At 39.5% G+C, this 24368-nt stretch overlaps 1 protein-coding gene across 2 annotated transcripts in view; it reads right to left on the bottom strand.

Annotated features, from left to right (window-relative positions):
- Positions 1 to 24368, bottom strand: part of CREB5 (cAMP responsive element binding protein 5) — a 214908-nt gene that overhangs the window by 99801 nt on the left and 90739 nt on the right. Inside the window, exon 1 of one of the 2 annotated variants that reach the window (XM_030505076.1) lies at positions 1066 to 1156. The exons of the other annotated variant lie outside the window; for it this stretch is intronic. Within the exon in view, the coding sequence (XP_030360936.1) occupies positions 1066 to 1112 (47 nt within the window). The 5' untranslated portion in view covers positions 1113 to 1156. Of the gene's footprint in view, positions 1 to 1065; positions 1157 to 24368 lie in introns of those variants that run through there. 2 annotated transcript variants of the gene reach the window in all.

Here is a 24368-nt window from a genome sequence, read left to right as displayed (position 1 = left end):
ATCACAGTGCTGTGTCCCACAAAGGAAACTACTTTCCTACTATGTGACTACTCCCAGGTAGTTCTCGAAAGCAGAACCATGACAGGAGGAGATCTGCCATGCAGGGTCGGGACCTCAGCGGTCCCAGCAACAGCAAGAGAGCAGCCCATTGAACAAGCAATGAGCCCGGGGCAAGCTAAGTATCAGAACGCTGCTGACAAGTGTTAGGCATGAAATGCTGAGGATCCTCGGGATGAGCGCTGCAAACTGCCTCCCTTAAATGCTTTATTTTCTACAGTGGATTTCCAACAGTAGGAGCTTTAACTCACTCTGCTAGGCAGAGGCTGAAATACTCTCTTCGTACAGTTTCAACTTCGCCAGCTACACTTGAAGAACCACCCTTTTATGCCTTTCTCTTTTCTTTTTGCTCTTGCCGGGCTTTTTGTGAAAGAGACACCCAGTTTCAAACCATTTAAAAAATATCAAAAAACCCTGGTGGAAAATAATTTGCAGCTGTGATAATATCACATTTTTTAAAATACCATAATATAGTTTTACTTTTAATAATAAAAGATAAAAAAGGGGAGTCTGCGAATAATTAGAGAGTGCAGTCTGAAGCCAGTTACAGTCACTGCAATTGATAATAAACTTAAAGCCCCTTGACAGCAGGTAAATGCTTTGCAACCCTGACCCCCTTCCTCTCACATTTCTTAACAACCCTGCAGTTCCAGCATTACATCACCGTCCAAGCGATTGGTTCCTGCATTTTAACTCTCTCCCTGTCTCCTCCGATTAGGAGCACCATAATGATGGGGGGGGGGGGGGGAGAGAAGGTGGTAAAAAACCAAAACACAACAAACCACCAAACTTCTCTCAAGTTTGCTGTGCTCCTTGTTTGGGTTTGGTTTGGTTGAAAAAACAGCTTCTGCTGCTAAGACTCGAGGTTACACGCACCAGAAACCAAACTCTGTCGAAGTGGAAAAGAGAGTGGGAAAGGGAGACTAGGGAGGGGAGAAGGAGGAGGAAGGCAAGGGGCAGAGAAAAGTATATAGAAATCAGAAAAGGAAAAGAAAATTAAAAACAAACCTCATGGACATCACTGAGCCTGAATTCCCTGCTGAGGTGCAGAACATGAGAGCCCTGGAATGAGTGTATGTAGAACTTGAGCCAAAGCTTAACTAGCCCGAGTGAGTCATATCCTTCCCATTTGATTCCCGTCCAAATGATGATGTAATGCTCTGGCCCTCTCCCTCGCTCGCTCCCGCTCGCTACACTACCTCCCTCCTCCCCTTTTCTCCTTTTTAGCTCAGTGCTGGTGAAGTCACCATTTAAATCTGGCAGAGCTGAAGCAAAAACTTCAATGTAACCAAAACAGCCCCAGGCCAAGTTCCAGACGTACTGAGACTTGGTGGTGCAATTGCCATTGGAAACGAGTAAACAGAGAAAGAAACAGTGCCGCCTCTGAAGGGCCTGCGCAGCTGCCTGCGGATCACAGGAAAATACAGGGACCCGGCTGACATGATTGACTGGGGCTGATCAGAAGATACTGCACACAAACGCGCTCGCTCCCGAATGCCTGCATGGTCCCAGCTTCAGGAAGATCCGGCAATTGGAAAATGAGGGCATCGAGCCGGAGACGAGGAAGGCAGCAGAGAAGCTGTGAAGCGGATGCACTCTGTTTGCGTGGGTCTGGGCAGAATGAATAGCGCTGCTTTTGCAGGTTATGTGTTAGACTGGGATTTTTCTGCCTTAGCCATGCAGGGCTGAAATCGAGCCCTGCATTTTTGAAAGATAACTACGGGGCTGTTTCTTAGAGTGCCTGCAAATTTACAGGTGCAAGGCACTTTCTTTCTCTGCTACTTAAAAAGTACTAGAAAAGTCCCAAGCCATACAGCACTACAAGTTTACAAAGTAACTCGCTGTGCTGCTGCTATTGCCTACCCTGTGTTTAAAACAATGCCCTTCTGGTGTTTATCTCCCAAGTCTGATAGTCACGATTTTTTTAAGGATAGAGAATGTTTCTAAGTGGAACTTATAATAATTTTTCATGTGCACAAGCATAAGCTATTGTGGTGCAAAGTGCTCTGCTGCATCATATTGCAGTTTCTAAGTCCTCCTGGTGTTAAATGCTACAGTGACAGTGGCTGAAATACCTCCTGTGTCCTCCCCACAGAGGGTTTTTTCACTGTTCATCACTCACAATTAATTATAGTCAATAGAGTACAAAACAGTTGCTCCACAAAAGAATGCAAATCCTGAGCAATAATAATACGTGAAAATGTTTAAGCACACATACAAAGACTTACAGCTTCAATGTCAAACTGCAGAGATGTAAGCATTGATGGCACCTGAAACTCTGGAGGGGGATTTACAAGCGACTCCTTTCTTTATAGATCAAGAACTATTTCACAAGGTCTCTTCACCCTGTGGCTCAGAGTGAAATTCAGTTTCCCAACAGTCAATGGACACACCTATTCCCAAAAATTCAGAGAACAATAGGAAAACATCAAAGCAAATGTGTTTTCTTTTCTTTGCCTCCTTACAATGATGTGAGTTTATGAAAAAGCAATTTCTATTGCCTAGCAGCATTTTAACAAACAGGGGTTTTTGGTGTGGATTCATTAATTGATCAAACCAGCGATGCATCAGAGATTATTGCAAAGTACCAAACTCTCCTCCTGAGGATATTCTTATGGTTATAAATTACCTTTGGAATATATTTCTATGGATCAACACCATTAGCTTCAGTCATGCTAATGTAAGAGTAAACCAGAGTCATGGTTTACACTTGAATTCAAGTAGTTTCAGTCATGAATTCAAGTTATTTTTAAGGTATATATGACTTTTACAGACAGAATGAGAGTAGGGGAAAACCAAAGGTTTATCCTATTCAATTAAACAACACAGTTCTCCGTAGCAGACTGACCTGCTGGATGACATCCTCAATTGATATTGATGCTGCAGCCACTCAGAGTGACACCTTTATCAAGCAAGGCAGCTCTGAATTAGAGGTGATCAGCCATAATTATTACTGGCGCCACTGAAGCCTGTGGCTTGACAGCATCAGATGTGGTTGTTATAAAGTTTGGTCCATTGTGTCAATGGCCTGTATAACTCATTTATGTCTGAATTACCAGCTATTGATTTTTTGTCTTCTGTCATGTAATAAAATAAAAGTTAGATCATGCCTAAAGCTTTCTTTTAATTCCAGCCTTGCTGATGGTTTCATTTTAAGCTCAGCCCACTTCTCCCGCTCCATTTAAAAAAATGTGACTTCCAACCCTTTTTCCGTGCATGTCTAAGAGGTCATCTTCTCTCCCTCCTTCTTTTATTTTGTTCTCTTTCATTTACACTGCTGGATTACATATCTGCTCATCCAGTTATGCCACTGGCATTGCTATATACTCTGTCATGGGCCCAGGACAGATCCCTGGCTTAGAAGAGCTTCAAACTGATGGGGAATGTGGCTGCAACCAAAGCAAAAACTTAAATCCCCAGGCCCACCTTCGGAAGGAAAGAAGCTGCTACCAAAGACCAGAAGTATTACCCTGGGGAACCCAGGTTACCCTGGGGCTGCTTATACATTTACATCCATTCCTGCAGCCTTTGTCAGTGAACCAGACTCTTCTCACTCTTCTGAAAGACCCACACTTACACCATCCTACTGTACTCAGAGGAAAATGCAACCAAAAAGATGATGCAGGAGCTGCAGGATAGTTCATTATCCTCCTGAGGCTTCAAGCGCTTGCCTGGTAACTGCTTTCTTTCAAAAAACCCCCTTGGTTTACCAGACGCAAGAGCAGACCCTTTGTCCATCTGTGAGCATCTTCATCAAAATATTACAGGAGTGACTGTGTTTGTATGACAAATGGCCCTTTTTATTATTAGCTTCGTAGACACAAACTCAGAAGAATTTAACTGCCTTGAAAACAGCCTTTGTTTTACAGAAGATAATTCCAGGAGTCAGAGCATTTTCTGAAACGAAAAAGAAAGATCCAAGCAGCCTGAATGGCTGATCATTTCTAAATTACGTGTTTACACTGAAGTCCCACTTCAAGAAGCAAACTGCTTTAAAACAGAACTCATGCTCCAAAGGAGTTAAAAACTTATTTGCGCTTGCTGGTAGGAATACAAAAAGTTCTTTCCAGGCAGGTATTTCCAAGGCCTATTGATTTTTTCTTCCCCCCTAACAGGAAACACTGTTTTCCCATTTTCTTTCCTGTGACAGACCAGTTAATGATAAAGAATGTCCTGTGCTCAGAGGAAATTCCACTTGCATGCAAGAACTCCCTCTTTATCTGTTTACTTGTCTATCTTTTCTTTCTCCCCCACTCCACCCCCATCCTTAAATTTCCATGTTCAGCCACGCTCAAGAATAGGGCTGTTGTGATGTGAGTTGTGGGATGTTTTAATTCTAATGGGAGCCTTCTTCAAACTAGCGCCCTGGCCAGCACAGTTATGACTCCAGCTTAGCTGTCTAGTTCAGGAATGCTTGCAACACCCTCCCTGCAGCATGTTTCATCCTTGGGGAAAGGGTGGTGGGGCACACCACAGATGTTTGGTGTAACAGAAACTTGACAAAAATCATTGCTCCTGCTGAAAGTTTCCAGTCTGAACAACCAGAAAGCTCTAAATTTCGAGAGCCCAAATGTCAGAGCGCACTGGGATTTATCTCAAAAGCATATTGTAAAACAAGGAACTGGGTGTACTAGAGTTGAGGTTGGGGATGGACAAATCATCAGTTCTACGTGCATTTTAGGTGAGTGTGTCACAGCCAGCCTTTGGAACTGACCTGTGCTTATTTCAATCAGTGGCCCAAAGCATCAGCAAAGACCCTGTGGATGAAAGCAGTATAGCCTGATTATTTTTTTCTCATTTACTTGGCTCTTAAAGAGGCTTGATTAAGAAAATGTTCTGTAATAATGGTCCTACACTCAGGAAAGTCTCATTTTCATTCTGACATTATTTTTCATTTCTAACCCAAGAGCCTTACAATCCCTGTGGAATTAAAAAGGCCAGATAATTTCAGGGTTAAATAAGCTTTAATGACTATCACATGTATGGAACCTTAAACCTAGTATTAAAAATTATTTTTTTAAAGTGGCATCTCTTCCTTTTTTAATTTAAAATAACCATCCAGGTGGTTTCCTAAGGATTTCTTTGCAAATTGCTTCCAGTGAACCTTTTCAGTTACAGACCACTGCAAACCCATGTGGTGGTATTCAGTGTTCAGTTCAACTTGGGTGTCCCACGGACAGAGGGACTGTCAGCACAAGTGCCTTCACAGAGAGACTCTGAGGTCTGAGCGGGCTAGCTGTCACTAGCAAGGAAACAAGAATGTATAGGTCCACCAATTTCAGCAGAACTAATGCAGTGTTAAGAGAGGACATTTCAAGTTGTTCATAAGATAATCGGACACGTTCCCAAGTCACGTAGGTGCTTCGAAAAAAGCAGTTCTCCTTTAAAGAGATTCAGATCAAAGTGCTCAGCATTGAGTTCTTTCAGAGGCAGAGCTGGTTTTCCTATCAGCTAAATGGATCCTATGAGCTGGATGTAACCCCTCACACACATATGCACAAACATGCCACTAAGTTAGAAGTGCCCTACTGAAAATATTTAAGGAAGAAGAACCAGAAAAAGTTTGGGTCCAACAGCTCTGGAGACAGAGATGTGCAATGGGCAAGATGGCCAGCAGACTTCCCCACAACATTTTGGCAACGAATCTTAACCCAAATCCTCAAGAACAATCTCAAGATAAGAAACCCTTCCCTGGTGCCAGTCCTAAGCATGTTAATGCCTCCTGGGATTGACGGTTTTTGTGCTGGGGATGCTCAACTACCAGGAAATGGAATTGCCAACTTAATATACACTCACCAAATAGCAGTGGGCTGGTGATGAGAGGATGACCTGGAAGTGAAGAGCTCTGTATCCAATTACGTATCACTGAGTCATCCAGTCCAAGTAGCCAGATATTTTATTACAGCTGCAAACCACAAATACCTAAGACAAATAATGTTGCAATTTGTGCAAAATCATAAATAATGCTTTACATGTTGGTAGAACCTTTCACCCTGAAAGATCCTAAAGCACCTTGCAGGCCAGCCATAAAACGCCGTGCAATGCAATCACCCTTGATATGGGAGATGGGAGCCAGCCAGCAAACAGCACAGGAGTGCAGAGGGTAGATGCTTACTAGGGACAGAAGTAAAAAATTACATTAAAAATGCTGTGTAATCTTTATATGTTCATGCATAATGAACAGGAGGTTCCTTTCCCCCAGTGTGACTCTAATTACTCTTCTAATGGATAATTAGAATGTTCTCATTGAGAGTGGAGCCACCGCTATTTTTAAAGTTGCTTTGAGAAGGTTTGCCATCCGTGTACCCTAAATATTTTGACCCCAGATCTCAGGTATCTTTATTGTGAAACTCCACAGGCTTTATCTTGGACCCAGTTTAAAACTGGTATCACATATAGTCACAGCTCAGCTCTTTTATAACAGGAAAAAGGATCTAGTTTTCATGTTCTTTCCCCATTTTGCTTCCAACAGACAGAAAAGTAAGCTGAAATTGCAAAAGCTTGACTAAAAGAGCAAACTCATATTCTGTAATTAAATATGTGCTGTGAAGCATAGTATGGTAAACACTGAATGATAGTACAGATTACCTCTAAAGCAAATTTTAGTCTTCTCCTAAACTGTCTTCTTAATGCATTTTTGTTAGCCCTCATCTTTATTTTTCACCATGATAACAATAATTAATATTCTAATGGAACTGAAAAAAAAAAAAGAAAACCACCAAAGATTTGGAACTCCAACTGGAAAAGGAGAGTGCTGGGGCTCAGACAACCCCCATTACAGCAGCATGGATATACAGTGCTAGCTGATAAAAACATACACAAGGTAACTTGCTTTTCAAGATCCTCTTTTTGCTAGTAATCCAGCTGACAGTACAATATTTCCTCCATGGAAACAAACAGGTAGAACTGACCACTAAGATATGTTTGCTGGACTCTTGCTGGACAAACTGACTCAAGCTTTACAGTTCCATGAGTTATGGAGCCAAGTAATTCTGCTCGTCCTGGCTCACCCTCAGGGATGATCTGAATTTGATTTACATCCAGCATCTTGACACCTAAACTCCAGCTTCTTTTAGTACAGAGTAGACTTTTTCAGTGTTTCTTAAACACCAAAGAAGTCTGCAGCACAGAGACTGAGATGCAGCCACAACTAAGGACCAGCCTGCAATTCCCTTTTTGTGACTCCCACTGAAATGCAATGTAAAGTTTCCAGTGTAACACCAGCCATAAAAATTAAACTCTATTTTTGATAACATAAAGCCATTGCATGATTAGACATTTTATTTTAAAAGGGAAAAACTATTGTCTTTTTCCCTTTTTTTTTTTTTTTTGTAATTGCAGTTAAACAGGAAATCCTAGTTCAGTTTCCTCATAACCTTGCCAGTCACAGATTCATTATCTGAGAAATCCTTTCTGAAATCAAGTGAGGTCCATTTGTACCCACTTAAGTTTTTAGAATTTACATACTATGTTTAGCCCCCCAATGCTTTTCTTCAGGAGAAGTATCGCTGTTATCTCTAAACATATTAAAAACAAACAGATCTCTCACAGACACTCAAACAGATCATTTCAGGACTCTGAAAGGAAAGCATCTGCATTTTACTGATATTGAGGTCAGAGTTACACCACTAGATTTACTGTAATCATAAATGAAAGAGAAATTATTGCTAACTTCACTTCCACATTCTGCAGTGCAGGATGCTATTTTACTTTTAACACCAGTTTCTATGAGTCAAAACATACAGCTTTTCTACTCTTGCATAAAAATCCAAAACAAACTCCAGAATAAAAAATTCTAGCTACAAAACATGAGTGTGTACTGCAATACCCAGTCGGTAAGTACATATTCCACACAAACTCTGCCTGGATTTACACATGGAGCAATCATCTGCTTGGATGCCCTCTAACACTAGCCTGTTCCTGACGCTGTACTAAAACCAAATGGTTGTGCTTGTCCTTAGTAACTGCAGCCCATGTCAATGAGGCACTTCTGTAAATTCTGTATTGGAAAAATCACACCCTGTTGAAAAATGAACTAGAATCAGCTCAATTTTAAAAATCCCAACAAACTAGATCTTTAAGCTGTTAAAATAAAAAAAAAAAAGAAAAAGAAAAAGAAAAAAAAGTAGAAACAGGATAAACAGATTAAAACATTGATGATTAACTTATCTGAGAACCTGCAGAGTCCACTTAGAGCCCAAGATTGCCTCTAACGTAAGTGGACACTTCTGTGAATATAGCTGAATAGTTTTGATATAAAAGAAGCAGAACCCAGATCACTTTTCCCACTTAACTGGGATATGTCCCTTTAGTTTTTAACTTTCAAAACCCTAAGCTTCTACTGTTTCTCTCTTGTCTCTCACTTTTTTTTCCTCCTTCCAGGTAGCATGAATTTAATTTCTTAGGATTTAGAAATATTCTACTGTTTTCATCCCTTATGTTCAAGCATTTGTGTGTTAATTATTCTGCATGGAGATGCTGATCTGAATTGAGCTTGAAACCACTTCAGGGCTTATATATTCTTGTAATTGCTTCATAACTGGAATATATGTCTCACCACCCTGCACGTCAGTAGTTGCAACATCATTTTCTCTGGCTTTTACCAATGCAATTTTACCTCTTTCATATCTGTCCAGACTCCTGCTGCAAAGACCTTTTTCCCAGCCCTTTGTGTTGAACATGCTAATTCTCTCAGAGTACCCCTTAATCAGTTAAGTCTTTCCTCCTGAAGTTACTTTCTTTCAAGACGCCTCAGTATCCAACCTCCCCCATCTTCCCCGGCATGTTTTCATCGGTATTAAAAGTTAGCTCCAAATCAGTCCACCACACCAGTCTAACACCTCCCAATGCCTCTGGAAAGCCATCTTCCTGATGCATCGTTATTTAAGAGTGTTGGTATCTAGGAAATGAGCAGACCACCACCACAGGAGGTTGCTGCTACTCCATGACCACTGACCACTGTCCCTGAGCCCTCCTCCTACATAGCTGTTTCCAGATGATGAGCTCCCAGCTTCTTCTTCTAGAAATTTTTATTAGTCCCCCCAGGCATAGCCTTGCATTTTTTAATATTGAATTTCATTCCATTGCCATTACTTCAGTACTCAAAACTCATCCAGGGTTTTTTTTTTGTGTTGTTTTTTCCTTTTCTTTTCTTTTTTTGTATGATATCCAGGTCCTTCTTTTAATTGCCAATGTCTTCAAACCCTGCGTCACCAGCAGTACTTATTATACTTGCATTACCGTCATTAATGAAAACGCTAAACAAAATCAGAACTGTACTGAACATTGTGTAGCTCCACAAGTAGCCTCCTCCCACCCGAGACTTTCCTTTTCAACACCACCCGGTTCTTTCCCCTCCAGCAACCCCCATTTTTAAGCATGCTGAACGAAACCTACCTGCTTTATTTCCTAGAGCAGATTCCCCCACATTAGCTGTAGTTGTTGAGCAGTCTGCAGCTGTCAGCAGCTTTTACTGAGTGGGAACTTGTCAGCATGAATAACAGTGCAGGACAAAGTTTACCCTTATTTACTAATTCACTCCCAGCCCTGCCTGAAATTTCTCTTGGCTGACAGAGTGGGATAAGCAAATGTTTGAAAGTTTTGAAAAGGAGAAACGTTTTAACTACAATGGCGATAAGTAATACTGATACTACTGAAATATCTAAGCAGTATTTCAGATGTCTGCTGACTCTCTAAACTTTTAACAGAGAAATTTTGCGTCTGTGCCCCCACAGACCTGAGAAGCCCCTGTGTCACTGTGTGCCATTCTGCTCCAGTTATGCTCATTATTAGGCAGTATCAGTTAGGCAAAACACCAAAGTAGAATTTTTGGTGTTCCTAAAAGGGATTTCAGGAATGCCACAGCAAAAAATAGATGGTTTGTTTACTTGATTAATGCCGTGATCTGTGATTACAAATCTGTCTACTGTTGCTTTCACAGGAAATTATTTCAAGAACTTCACTTCTGGGTGTTGCTTAACATTCAGCACCAACTTCACTATAAATTCATACACATGATTTATCTGGTGGCCAGCATGTGTGGGAGGAAAGATCTAGGAGTCTGACAAAACTCTTCACTCCCTCTAACTTTCAGGCCATCAGATGCAGAAATTCAGACTGTTACACTCCTAAGCCTGTTTGTAAATCCTCAGCCAACGCAAACTATGAATATTGAGCTAAGTGAGTGCAAAATGAAAGTGATTAGGCACATCCTTTTAAAAAAAAATTTATACGCACATGTTTTACTAGCTCTAAATGTTAAACCAGCCGATTACATCATACCCACACAGTAAAAATGACTCCTAGGAAACTGTTTTTACTAAATAACAACTGAGTCCATTTAATCTCAATTCACACAAAACACAAGTTTAGCTTAATCTCCCTTCACAGCAATCTCATGCTGTATTTCCACACTGTCTGTTCAGACCAGCTGGGATGCTCTTGCTGTCGGTTCGTAGGGCAAAGCTCTCTGAGGACTGCAGAAAGGCTTTCTTAGATGAGGGGCCCTTGTCTGTTGTAAGTGCTATACTTGGTGGGCTGCCAGCAGCCCCAAATTTGGCAAGGTTCAGAGCACAAGTTGCAGTCCAGTTGCTTGATTATCATGAATGTTATTATTTTTATTGGTCGGTTAATATGTGTTCACTTTGCTGTATTTTAATTTTGCTTTGATTGTCTATGTTGGCTATTCTGTGCCTCTAGCCTAAAGAGACACAACAATGGGCAGCCATCACAATCATCATCTAACTCTTACCCAGGACGGCTCATACAATTCTTGTTCCTCTAGAGGAACAAGAGGCCAAGTAATGAAATCTCTATTCAGTTGCATCTGATTCCTTAGTTGGTCAGCACTTCCATAGTGCTCAAACAAAAAGGTATTAAATACTTGCAAGTACTGTTAAAAGAAATGGAAGCTGCAGGTGCCCAAAAGCAGCTTCAGGGGTTTAGTCAAATGGAGTTAAGCAGGTAAACACAAAGCAAAACCAAAATTAATTCTAGGATGTGACTGGTGTGACTTTACCTGCCTCACTGCTGTGCTCATAACACGCATATGTAGGGGAATATATCTCTCAAACACACACCTAGATAACAGATATTATCGCATAGAAAGCATTATGCATATATAATAAACGTGACTGTAAAAAGATAAAGCTGACTTAAAAGAGTATTTCAGGATGAATGACATTAAAACTTATGTTTACATTGCAACTTCATTTTCATTCTATCTCCCTTTTTTAGATACTTTTAAAACCTTCCAAAACTTTCCCTTTTTAGGCTGAAATACTGCAGGCCTGGTCTTTGCCAGATAATGAATATTTAAAAAAATATTTCCTTAAACCATTTTGTCTGTTTTTTATAAGGACAGTGAAAAGTGTAAAGAGTTGTACAGTCAGAAACCCTGGGAACTGAGAGCTGAACTTTGCCATCAAAACAGTTCACTAAAAAAATGATTTAGAGGGCATTGATAAAAATTACATTTGATTTGGCGAAGCCCTTCAAAGTTTTGTTTTGTTTTGTTTAGGCCAATTATGTTTTCCACAAGTGTTCTTGCTAAGCTTTAAATCATGCACCTAAGAAAAACAACTCTATTTTTCATTTCAGCTAACCTGGCTTACATAAGAAATTTATAGGGACTAAGAAATAGGTCTGTAAAGTGCAGAGTGCTAGTGAATTTAGAAAGAAGCACAGATGAGAGACAGGCTGATATACTGTCTGGAACTCAGGTCATTCACAAGAAATGTTTTCACGTAAGAGCTTTCTGTTTTGTCTTCTTCACACATCTATTAGATCTAATCTGTTGGCTCTCCTAGTCTACGATACCAATTTTATTCTTCCTGTTCTCGCTTACTCAGCCTACTCCAGGCTACATCTGTGGCCTCCCTAGTCCTTCTGCTCCCTTCCACCCCATCTCTTCCCTTGCAATAAAAATACTAGCCCCTTGAAGTCTCATTCTTCTTTTTCCTGAGCAAAACCTCCCAACTAGTACACTACTGCTCTTCTTTTTTCAAATCCCACCTAACTCATGCCCTTCATATTGCCTATCTATCTATGTGGAGCTAACAAGCAGCATAACCAGCACATGTGACCATCTGAGTTACCTTCTCTGCCTAAACATATTTCCAATGAGCTAAGCTTTCTTTCCTGCATATGAATCTGCTCTTGCTCAGTAGTCTTGCTTCTCACTCATTAGTCTTGCAAACAAAACTATCTCATTTGGAAACAGTCAGGCCCACCATACCTTTACAAACTGCTTTAAAAAAACATGTTTTTAGCATGTGCCAGATAAAACTGTAGGCAGCAGGTAGGAAATGGACTGAAGAGTCATAGCAGGGATATACATAGAATGAAAGAATAAGGATCCTTTTTTCATCAGAATAGTCTTAATGACTGAGAAAATTCAGAATTCCTATGTTTTACAGTCTAAACTGTTGCTAAAAATGTTTTTCAAACATTTACCACAAGGTGCCAGCAGTTCTTTAATGCTTTTTTATTTTCAATTCCTGCTGTATACACTCAAAGAAAGGGTACAATGAAGCAGAGAAAGGGAAATCATAAGGGGTATTAATGCCAGGATCAGAGACCATTCCTAGAGAAAAAGATCCCAGGCATGTACTAATACCTTCAAAAGAAAAAAAAAGAAGATCAGGTTTAGTAATTTGTCTCCTGATATAAGGAGACTTACACAATACTGCTGTAAGCTACCCACTGGAGGGGGTGTGTTTCACCTAGAGTGAGAATATGAGCTGTGTTATGCAAAGCAATCTACCATTTGTAAATTTATTAATAATAAAATATCAATAAGGACTTACTGCAGTCAAGTGGAATTGTATTCCATTTAACGCTGTTAAATTAACAACAGTTATAGTTGATCGTTGTGTTGATAGTGTTGATCCTAGTACTCACTATGATTAAACAACCATGTTGGTGAAGATTTACCAATATTTAAGCACCAAAGCTGGACTTTCAACAGTGAAATCAGACTAATTCAGTACTAAAACAGCAGACCTTAAAAGAGGCTGCCTTCCCACTCTGTTTTATTACGTTTTCAATCACATAGCTATAACATGAAAGGTTATTATAAAAATTACCTGAAAGTGTCCGTACGTGTTATATACACTCCATTAAGTCTCAATATTTTATACATATGCAGTTCTTTCCATTCAGAAAGGGTCACAAAGCAAGTTACAAACAATATATGCAGAACTAACTTGAGACATTTAATGCAATATGGTCTCCCTTCATAGAGATACATGACTAAACATCCCCAATGAGTAATATGGCTAGCAGCCATAACAGCCTCAGGCTGTGATCTGGTCTGCTCTCATAAGCTAAACAGGGTTGGTCTTGGCCAAATGCATTTGGGAGCCCTCCAAGGAAACCCCAGGGTGCTTCAGGAAGCAGAGCTGGTGATTCAGTAGGTGGCATACTTCCCCTGGAGACAGCACTGAACCAACCACTCCAAGGGAAACCTTGGTAGGTGCAACACAATTAACCAAATGTGATTTCGAGCAGGATCTCTCAGCTGAGACTGGTCATTTGTCAGATTGTCATGATTTATTAGTGATGCTATGGATTCTGCAATTAAAAACAAAGAAGTCATTGCTGCTGAGCAGTTCTCTCTCTGCAGAGCTCCTTCAGTTTGGAGAAGTTAAAAGAATTTCTAGCTTTTTCAGTTCTAAACATTTTGTTTCAAATGGGAACCATCTGTAGGTGCTGCTGGACTTCTTGGTCCTCACCAGTACCAAGCAAATTTTTTACCTTCTAACCACATTTTTAAACATAGGTCTGTGAATCCTTTCCTTTGCATCAGTAGGTCCCATCTGAAGTGCCACATCCAGTTTTAGGTGCTGTTCCTAGCTAAAGGTGGGTCAGCTAGAAAGAACCCGTTGGACAGCTAGATAAACTCTTTGAAGTCTAGAAGAGTAAGGACAGACTGAGCAAGCTGGTTTGTCTACAGAAGACAAGACAGATGGTGGACATAACACATTTTCAAATATACAAAAGGCTGCTGAAGACACAAAGAAGAAATATCTTTCTTGCTATCTGAGTAGAACCAAAAATAAAAGGAATTTTTATTTTTGCATCAAGGGGGTTTCAAGTTAGACTGAAAGAAAAACTTGTCTCAAACTGCATACAGTTAAGCACAGCAATAGGATATGTGCTCTGCATTTCTGGAGGTTGTCAAAAACACATTAGAGATATTTCTGTCAGAAATGATGTAGATGTTACTTAATCCTACTTTGGGCAGAGGATTAGATGAACACTTGAAGTCCCCTCCAGCCATATAGCTCAATGATTCCATAATTTTTATGAAAGCTAAAGATTTATAGCTTTGGCATTACAGATTTCTTCCTATTTATATTAAGTTTAAAATAATAAATCCACCTCAGAAAAAAAAAAGGGGGCAAAAAAAAAAAAAAGCCTAAACCACATCACATTTGACAGCCTTAAAAAAATGTGCCATGATTTTAGGCAGCAAAAATTACACATTCTGAAAACTTTTATGCAAAATGAACCTTGTGATCTTGCTTTTTTCTTTTTTTTTTTTTTATATATAGACATAACCAGAGCTTTCCACTGTTCTTTCCTTGAAAAGTCACAGAGAAGAGCTGAGTTTCACATCTGATTCAATAAGCAATGCCATGAACGATGAAGAACCTACTAACACTTGGTGAAGTGTCATTTTTAATCTAAAGAAGAAAAGGGGAAAATAGGGAAAAAAGAAAACATTCCTCTTGTATGGACCTCAGTAAATACATCAACTTTTCCTGGAGGCTTCCACGTCAACTGGGTTCCTGTTTAGCTGCTGAGTTAAGGGCAGTTTGGGTCTCTCCCCTGGCGCTTTATTTATGGTATTAAATGATAACCCTCTTAGCTGATGGGCACTCTTGCACCCTGCATTAAAAAAAGCCAAGGATGAACATAGTGCTGGAGAATATATTGCCAAAATCCAGCTTAAACACCCTTGAAACTTCTCTTCCTTTCCCTGTTGTTTTTCTTTTTTTTTTTTTTCCCCCTCTCTTTTGAACAAAAGCACAAAAAAGTACAAAGCTGCTCAGTAATTTGGATGATCTGGAGGAAAAAGTTTTTGCCAAGTTGTTTTTTAGGGAAGGCCATGTGGGTAGATCACTGTCACATTGGAGAGAGATGAAGAGGCAGCATATAAATACAAGAAAGGTTTAACACAGCCTGAGCAGTACTGGCATGTGGCCCTGAGAAAAAACATGCTTTTGGGTCAGGATGCTAAGTACTGGGGTCTGGGGCTGCAGAGAGGAAGCCATCCTTGGTCCTTTGATTGCTCCCCATGCTCATGAGAAAAGGACCTAATTTCCTGCAGTAAATATATATACTTCAAAATATTCCTGATCCCTACCACAATTCCTTTTCTAATTCAGAACTACAGTACAGCCCCTCAGGTTTTGCTTGGCAACTTGAGTCAAAGCAGAAAAAGCCCCTGAATATCAGTAATTAAAATTTCTTATAAACCTTAAAATGTGTTTTTCCTATGATTTTGGAAAACAGTTTCAAAATGTGGATAGGACAACATGTGTCTGTTAATTGCTTTTGTTAGTTTGCAGGCACATAATCAGATAGCCTCACAGGAGAAGGCATAGTTTATTCTTCAATGAATGGCTCTTAACTGAGATTTACAGTACAGACAGATTAGAAGCTTTACTTTCTCCACAGAAAGAAACAAAGAATGGAGCCCTTCTAAGCAAAATATTCAAACAATTCAAGAGCCTGAAGAAAGAAAAGTCTCTCTTCTTGGCTAGACAGTTTTGATACCTTAATGACTGTAACATTTTAACAGCTGTGGGAAAACTGACATTAAAAAAATACCCAGCCCAGAAACATGGTCTGTGTACAACATCTTTGAGGTCTTACTTTTTATTAGCAATTTGGATTCATTACTGTTTTAAGGAGGGAGGAAGGAAGGGAGGTAGATGTTCCTGAGAGTTGTTTCTCTAAATGTATTAGCCAGAGATTTCCAAGCATGATTTAATATAACACAACGTGATCCTCAAAATCTGGCTGATGGGTGAGATGTCACCATTTATCCCTTCATTGAAATTCATGCTCCGACACAAGAGGTCAAAGCAGATATTTGAGCAATCTTCCTTACAAAAATGAGATAACCTCCTTTCATCCTAAAGCCTGCTCTGATCTTGCTCCCCCTCTTCCTTCCAGCCCAATGCTAGGCAGCAGCTCACAGTTACCACACTGTCACCTTCCTTTTGAATTATGATGCTCTGAAAGAGCGCTGTAGTATTTAATAGCCTGAGATCACAGGCTCTCCTGACACAATACTTAACCAGGTTCTGCCTTTCTTTCAGTGTGCTCATTATTTGCACATGGTCTGTGACATCCAGGGAGAATATGTTATCACACAAGTTCTCTTTTCTCCCACTGTTTGCTCTTCCATTGTATTTATCTCCCTTACCTGACAGGTTCTTGACTGTGCTGTCAATTTTGTCCAAAAAAAGAGCATTAGGGCAGATTTGGGAGGCCCTGTTCACTAATCTTTTAGGAATCCTAAGGTGTCCTTTAGGATTTAAAACAAACACTGAAGCCTGAAAATGACTTATGTTCTGAAGCTCAACAGCCACCTCCTGATTATCCCATTAGAAATCGCTCGAAGTCTGTGTTCAGACTTCATCAGTCTCAACTAGTCAGACCTCAGGGTGGAGGAATGGATATGATGAGTGTTCAGAAATATTGCACAGGGAGACACTGAGACAATGTCTTGTGGTAAGAGAGTTTTAGGGGAGTAGTTCTGCTTAATTACAGCCATATTGAAGCTGTGCTTTTGGGAGGAATATCAATAAGGTAGTTAACAAGCTGAGACACTGAATGCACTTCTTTTGCCCTTACAGGCTCTGAGATCCCAATTTTGTTACACTTAAAAGGGTTTGCTGTTTTATTTTTAATATCTAGCTTCCTCTCCCATCTCCCTCCCTTGTTTAGATAGGACTGAAGAGCAAAATGAGATTTAATTATTTCAATATATTATAAATTTATTTTTTCCCTAGGAGGAAGGCCAGCAATTATTATTTTAAGTAAGCCATATAGCTGTCTAACATAGAAAAATCCAGTTCTTTTAATAAAAGTACATCAGGTACTATATCTTCTTGTGCTAATCAGAGAGCCCTTCAGGGAAGACCACAGCTCTGGATCAAGCAGCATTGATGATGCCCTGATCAGGACAATTCTAAAAACACCAAACAGGATTAGAAGATAGTCCACATCCACAGGAATACCCTCCCCTTGCAGCCACCCATGTATCAGTTAACAAGCTCAGTTACTTTTCCATAATACAAATGCAAGCTCCTGTGATTGCTATCAAAGATAGTTTAGGTTGTTACATTCATCTTCTTTCAGAATTATTTTGCAGTATAGAGTGTTAATTTTCTAACAGATGCTAGATGCTTAAATACCTGAAACAATGATCTCTTTATACCAGGGCAAAGTTCTGCAACTGAAGTAGTCAATAAACCAGCTCTTCCTACATTTATCCACATTACCTTCTTTTTGTTTGCATGCCCACACTCCCTCAACTGAACACATTTTCATAAATGAGAAATGTTTGCTCCTCTGGCTTCAACAACTATCTGAAAATTAGGCAAAGGCTACAAGATCTGACATATGGACTGTTATTTTAAATCTTCCACCTCAGCTTCAAATCAGCAGGAAAGAGTGCTTCACAGCCACCTTCCCCATGAACCTCCATCGCGCACCTGACTAGCATCTGCTTCAGTACCCTACAGAGCAAAGAAACAGATGACTTCAATAGGGCATTGAATTTGCAGCCCCTCACAGAAGCCTCTCTCACTGCTATCAGCCCAGCCAAGTGGCATTACAAAGTCCATTTACGCTCCTTTGATACTAAAAAGTTTTCTCCTTCACTTATAGCTAGAGAGACCTTAAGTGTCATGCTCAAATTGCTCTAATCTCACTCTGCTCTCACCCTTTAAAATCACTGTCAGTGGTTGGCCCCTGGCAACACAACAGCATTTTAACTCAAACTTCCATGCAATAAATAGCTCAGATTTCCTTGAAAAGGAAATCATACACACAACAGACTAGGGGTGCACAGAAGTTTTATGCATCTAGCAGTTTTTACATATTCCACTGTTATTCATTTAAGGCTGACCAAGTGGTCCTCAGGGGATGGCATGCACAAGCATAACATTATAAGTGTTAATAGGAAACGGATCTGAACAAGGAACCGCATTTCCCCATTATATTGTGTTTCTGCTTTAGCACATCATGTTAGTTTCCTTCACAGCTGGCTGCCTTGCCTGTTGTTTCAGAGGCAGCTATCATTTGTTCATAACTTTCCTTTTTTCAGTGTATTTTATATGCATGTACAGGCATGTGGGATTCTTGCTTTGGTTTTAATATAAATGGCTTATCTTACAACATGCTTTGTAAGAAAGCTCATAACATAAAATGGGTAGCAACTCAAAAATGACAACAGAAAATATGACCTATGCTGCCATGCTGGACAGAAGAATAGAGTCCAGTGAGCATAAAATGTGATGAGAAATATAAATCAATTAATTGGTTATTAACAAAACCAAAACAACTGGAAACGTGCAAGGTAAATTCTTGCTTTTTTAAAACAACTCAAACTCACTTCAGTAATACTCTGTTGTTTATGAGCCCTTGAACTAATTTCTTCCCTCTCAACATGTATGCAATTTATCTTGCAGAATACCTTTACCCTTCCTCCTCTAGGTGGAGGAAAAAATCTTCAAAATAAGCAGAAAGAATGCCAGAACATGCACTTGGGAACTGCCTTGTAAAAAGTCCGATATATTTTTAAAGACACCAAATCAGTCAAGTAAGTATGCATGCTCCTGGTGCTCCTGTGGTTCTGTGGACAGTCACTTGTGCAGGCAGTGATGGAGTCTGTGCATAGCAATGCCACTACCTGCTCCTTCTGCAAAAGCAAATGGACCAGCATGCCTAAATTGCTTGCACAGGTATGAAATGGCTAACACAGATGTACAAGACCAACTATATACTGACAAATCAATGACTACACTTCCACACTTCAATATATGATGTTTCAGTTACAACTACAATTTTTTTTCTTTATTATTATTTTAAAACCTTGTTCTTGCTGGGTTTTCAAGAAATAGGTACCACCCTTTCCCATTGCACTCTGCAGTGAAGTTACACCCAGAGCATGACGTGACTGCAATTATTTTCTCCGAAACATACACCATGTCAATGTGCAACTTGGAAATAAGAAAGGTCTTCCTTACTCTCAGAGATTTTTAACACCACATTTGTAGTGGCACATTTTCATAGAAGAAAGATTTATTTCAGCCTCCAGAAAAATTCCACTGGAGACAAAATCTCACAAGCTCTTCAAAGCAACATTCAGTTTCTCAGCTCTGTTTCAGCCTCTTTAATACTCTGTAAAGTCCAAGGTGTATGCTTTCCCCTACGATCCTTGCTTTTAAAGATCTATTTCCTAAATGAGGCATGACTCCTTTCAGGATGACAGCTTGTAAAAATCACTTTAGGGTACATTTTCCCTTTTAAGGAAGCAGCTTAGCCACTCCTTTATCCCCAGAATATGTACATCCCATCCCTGCAGGCAACAGTTCTCATCAGCAGTGTTTCCCATTCCTCACATCTGCTTCTGGGAGAAATCCCAGCCACATCAATCAGCCTCATACATGCATAGACTAGGCAAAAACATTTGTGGTGCTTTCTGAGCATAGTATCAGGAAAGATATTAAGTTATCTGGGAAGATACTAAGCTAGAAAAAAAGTGTTTCATCCACATTGTCCACCACAAGACATCATAGAGTCTATCTCTGATGTCTAAAGAACCCACACCAATATTAGTAACAGTGTGGGTAAGGGATGGTTAAAAATATTTTGCTAAATTTGGGGAAAGAAAGGGACCTTCGAAAAACTTGAACTTTTCTAGTTTCTCATTTTCACAGAAGAAGTTTGCTTTCCACAAGAATGTCCTGATTTATTTCCCCAGCCCAGCAGAAAATTTACACTGCAGTACTGCTGGGTGTTGAATGAGAAGTCAGATACTCCTCAAAGAAATTTTTGGCTTTATTTTATTCCAAGAAAAGTATTTTTTTCGCTAGAATAGACCCCATGGTTACACCACTCTGCTGAGACAGCCTGGTTGATACCACAGCTCAGATTCAGCTTGGGAAACTACACTCTCTGTCATAAGTTCTCCAAAAGTTTCTTACATTTAATACTTCAGGACACCATTACCTGTCATGTATGCTACTTTGGAGCATTAGTGATGCTAACAGTGATCCCATTACAGGGTTTGCAGCACCAAATTGCTCATATTTCATTGTCAAAAGGATCTTAAATTAAGCATGCAAAGCTCAACTGCAGTTTGAAAAGTGTTTTGGAACCTAAAGTGGGTAATAGAAGTGCATGGTAAGTACAGTAGATATTTGCACTCAAATCAGGTAACATAATTTTCTTTTAAGTATCAGCAATTCATTACATTATCAACTAGTCTTCAGATCCAATGGTTTGATTAGGGATTTTTTTTTAAATATATTTATTTTTTAAAGAGCTGACATGAAGCTTGCTTAATTACTGGTGGAATGATTCTAAAGTTCACTATGATTTTTGTGAACTACAGAATCTAGAAAGAAGTGTTTTATGAACCTAAGTTCCTGTAACCTGACAGAGCAACTACTGATCTGCCTGCTACAAAAGACATTCAAGCTGTTGTGTTCATTTTCAGCAGCTCAAGGCACTTCATTTGTAAAGAATAAGTAGCCAAGGAGCAAGAGGTTAGTGGAAAGAGGTAGCAGTCAATATTCTTCCTCTTTTCCATTATGTAGTCAGCTAAAGAACCAGGTAAGATAATCAAAAAGGTAATATGCTATGCAATGCATTGCTTAAGTTAAATCTGGGCTATATGGATGATGAGTTAAGCCTAGGACTACAGCCCAAGTGGCTTCAGCCCATCCTTAACTCCAAACTGTACAATTATCTCACTGAAGTCACACGGTCTTGAATTTACCTTTTAAAACAATCTTCAGAGCAGAAAATTTAAAGGACATTGGCAAATCAGTTAGGAAAGAATACTTTCAAAATAATGAGCAAGTCTATTTATCACTACAGTTAATTTATTGTACCTTTTGGAGAAGCTGTATCATACGGTCCATCATAAGAAAGTTAAGTTAGGCACCAACTTTTCAAGAAACAAGGGATCAAAGTCAGAGATGCTTAACTTTCCTTGTAAGTCCTATTGACTTAAGTCACTGATGAGACTTTTATAAAGTACATAATTGCAAAGTCTGACAAGTAGTATTTGGTAGCTTCACATCCTAGGCATTACAGAACCAAAATCCTTTCTGAAAGTCCTCTGAACTTCATATATTCCTCAGATTCAGCATTACAAATTCTCAAAAAGATTCTCACCTTACAGGACGTAACATGAGCTAAGTTGAGCATAAAATCTCATTCATACATTTTCAATAGGCCTGAGTATCTGCTTTAGAAATCTGCCCAGAGGTTTAGTAACTGCTACCAGGCACTTTGCAATGTAACAATGACATTTTAAGAGAAGAGCTGTAGGGAAAAAATGCAATTAAAAAAAACCCCACAAAACAAAACAAAACCAAATCAAAACCCAGTCATACTTAGTAAATTTTCAGATTTGAGTTTTCTGCGACATGTATGTTTTAAGGCCAAAAAACCTCAATAAATTTCAAATATGAATTTTGCAAACTTACGAGGTGAATGAGATCTAGATTTTATTGTAAAGACATGCCTGTATTTCTGCAGTGACAGCTATCTCTAGCTTTATGATACACCAACAGCAATGATATCCTAACATACTTTCCATATGAGCATCTCTGCAGTTCCCCAAACCAGTACCCGCTTTCCACTCCCTAACATGTTACCCTTTTTACTCATATTCCTCAGAAAGCATCAATACCTTCACATGATGCCCAAGGACAAATCACACAGATTCTGTTTTGTTTGTTTGTTTGTTTTTCCAAAAGGATCTCCCATGACAATCCTAATCACAACTACAGAGAACATAAACACCACCACACTTTAAGAATGTATTCTAATTATTCCCAGTGAGTTCTGTTTGTTTTGTGTCAGATCCTGCTTATGTTACAGGGTCTTTAGGACAGGGGCTGTCTATATCATGTGTTTTCTACAGTACTATGCACTCATGGTGTTCAGTATGTTAGCATTATCTACACTTAAAATTTTTAAAATTTCCTAACCCTGAAGAAAAACACAGGCATATTAGAATTTAATTTCTTCTTGACTATCACTCTCTATAAAGTTGATTTTCCCATACTTGTGGCTTCTATCTGTGTCCCTTTTACCTCCAGTTGCAAGACAGCTGTCAGCTTCTTCCCCTAACCCCAGAATCAAGACTTGATATGGCCTTAACATTACCTCTTGCTTTAATCAGCTTGGAGCCTGAGAAACCCAGCCTAAGTCCTCCTGGGAGCACTATGAGCTGCTTGTGGGCCAGTGGGCTAGACCTCATCTAGCTGTCTATCTGATATCGTCTTCTACATTTCTGTGTCAATCAGTGCAGACGTGCTGTTTTTGGTGCATTCCAGAGCCCTCCAGCACAGCTGTGAGATCTGAATGATCTTTTATAAAGAAGATACAGACTGAGTAAAAAAGAAAAGGTACATTAAAAGATACACAGGCAGGCACATGCACTAGGTGCAGAACAAAAAGCAAGCAGGACCTGGCATGACAAGGGGGCACTTTTGAGACCTATTTCCAAAAGCATTCTGTACAGAAATTGGCAACCACTGTTACCCATGGCTGCAAAACGTTCTGATGCAGCCTTTGAAATTGGGCTTACTTTTGGACTCCTAGTACATGAGATAATCAATATATCTCAGTACAGAGAAGCATGCGGTTGGACCACTGCCTACAGAGGTAGTGGCAAGCTGATTGGTATCACGTTGTATTATTTCACTAGCAGTAACTACTAGTAGTGCTCAAGCTGCACATGACGTGTTCTTGTCCACACATGTTATTTTGTGCCTATTCATTAAAGAGGTGATAGGTTGAGTACCTTATTTATAAGCGCAAGAGAGTCATAAGCCAGGCAAATATACCTGCTCAGTAAACAGCCCAAAAATTATAATAATACTTAATGATTATTATAATATATAATATATAATATATAATAACTAGCAGGTGATCATTTCACTCAGTGTTCAGTGTGTGCAAAAAAAGAGATTTACAAACATAATAAAGCAATAAAAACATCTCCCAGAATATTTCTGTGAACGTGTGTGTGGCTGCACTGACAGCTATGCCATCATATATCTAACCAGCCAGTTTAAGATGGCTGATTGGTTCCACTACATTACACAGGAGACCAACCAGCTAGAATTTTGCAAAATTAATTATTCAAGCAAAATTTCAGAGCCTCAAATGACAATGAACTATCCCACCATCACTATAACATGAGACAGATGTGCAGTCTGAACTAGACTTCAGGATGCTAAGGGTGAAATAGTAGGAGGTATGAACTGAGGCTCTATTTTAGATCGTTTACGTATTAATCTGGCAAGCTGTATTTGAAGATCAGTATTCGCTGATCGTTCATACTAGCCATTTATCCTGCCGGATATGGAAAAAAGCCTAAGCTGCCAAACATGTTGCACTGCAATGATGGGGAATCCTTATAAAGAAAGAGATATTGAATATATCTCAGTACACAAAACACAAACATGAGCTTCATGTGCACTGATAGCTGAAAAGGCATGTCATAAAATGACAGTAAAGAAATAGCTTAGACATGACAAATAACTTGGTTTTAAAAGTAAATATTTCAAGGTAGAAAGCTACACTGATGCCAGACTTGGATTCCTTTGGGATTGGGATTGATCCAAGTAGTTCTCACCATAGTCTTGGACCAAGTCTCTACTGCACTGACTGTAACTCACAGAGGATGCCGAGTCGTTTTGATGCTATGTAGGTCAGGCTCTGTAAGCAACAGAGTCATGACAGTAAAGAGGTTAGTATGAACTACTTCGTCGACCTCCATGTGGCACAGCCTGCAAAGGTGACAGGAGCTCAGCCAGCCTGTTGGAAGTAGCATGAACCACAGAATAGGTGTTTCCAGACCACAGATAACAGTCGTAGTTGGACAAGAGCTGCAAACAGTGGAAAAGCAAATCTTGCAGTCATCATAATTCATAGCCTAGAAAGTCTAGTTTATTAGCCAAAATCTAATGGCCAACTACATTCTAACAGACTGAAGGAAATCACAGCGTATGACATTATGATTTCATCATATTTCATTAGATACT

The sequence above is a fragment of the Strigops habroptila genome, chromosome 1, assembly GCF_004027225.2.
Source record: "Strigops habroptila isolate Jane chromosome 1, bStrHab1.2.pri, whole genome shotgun sequence".
NCBI classification, from domain to species: Eukaryota; Metazoa; Chordata; class Aves; order Psittaciformes; family Psittacidae; genus Strigops; species Strigops habroptila.
Note: the sequence above shows the minus strand (reverse complement) of the source record. Positions and strands in the feature narration are given on the sequence as shown.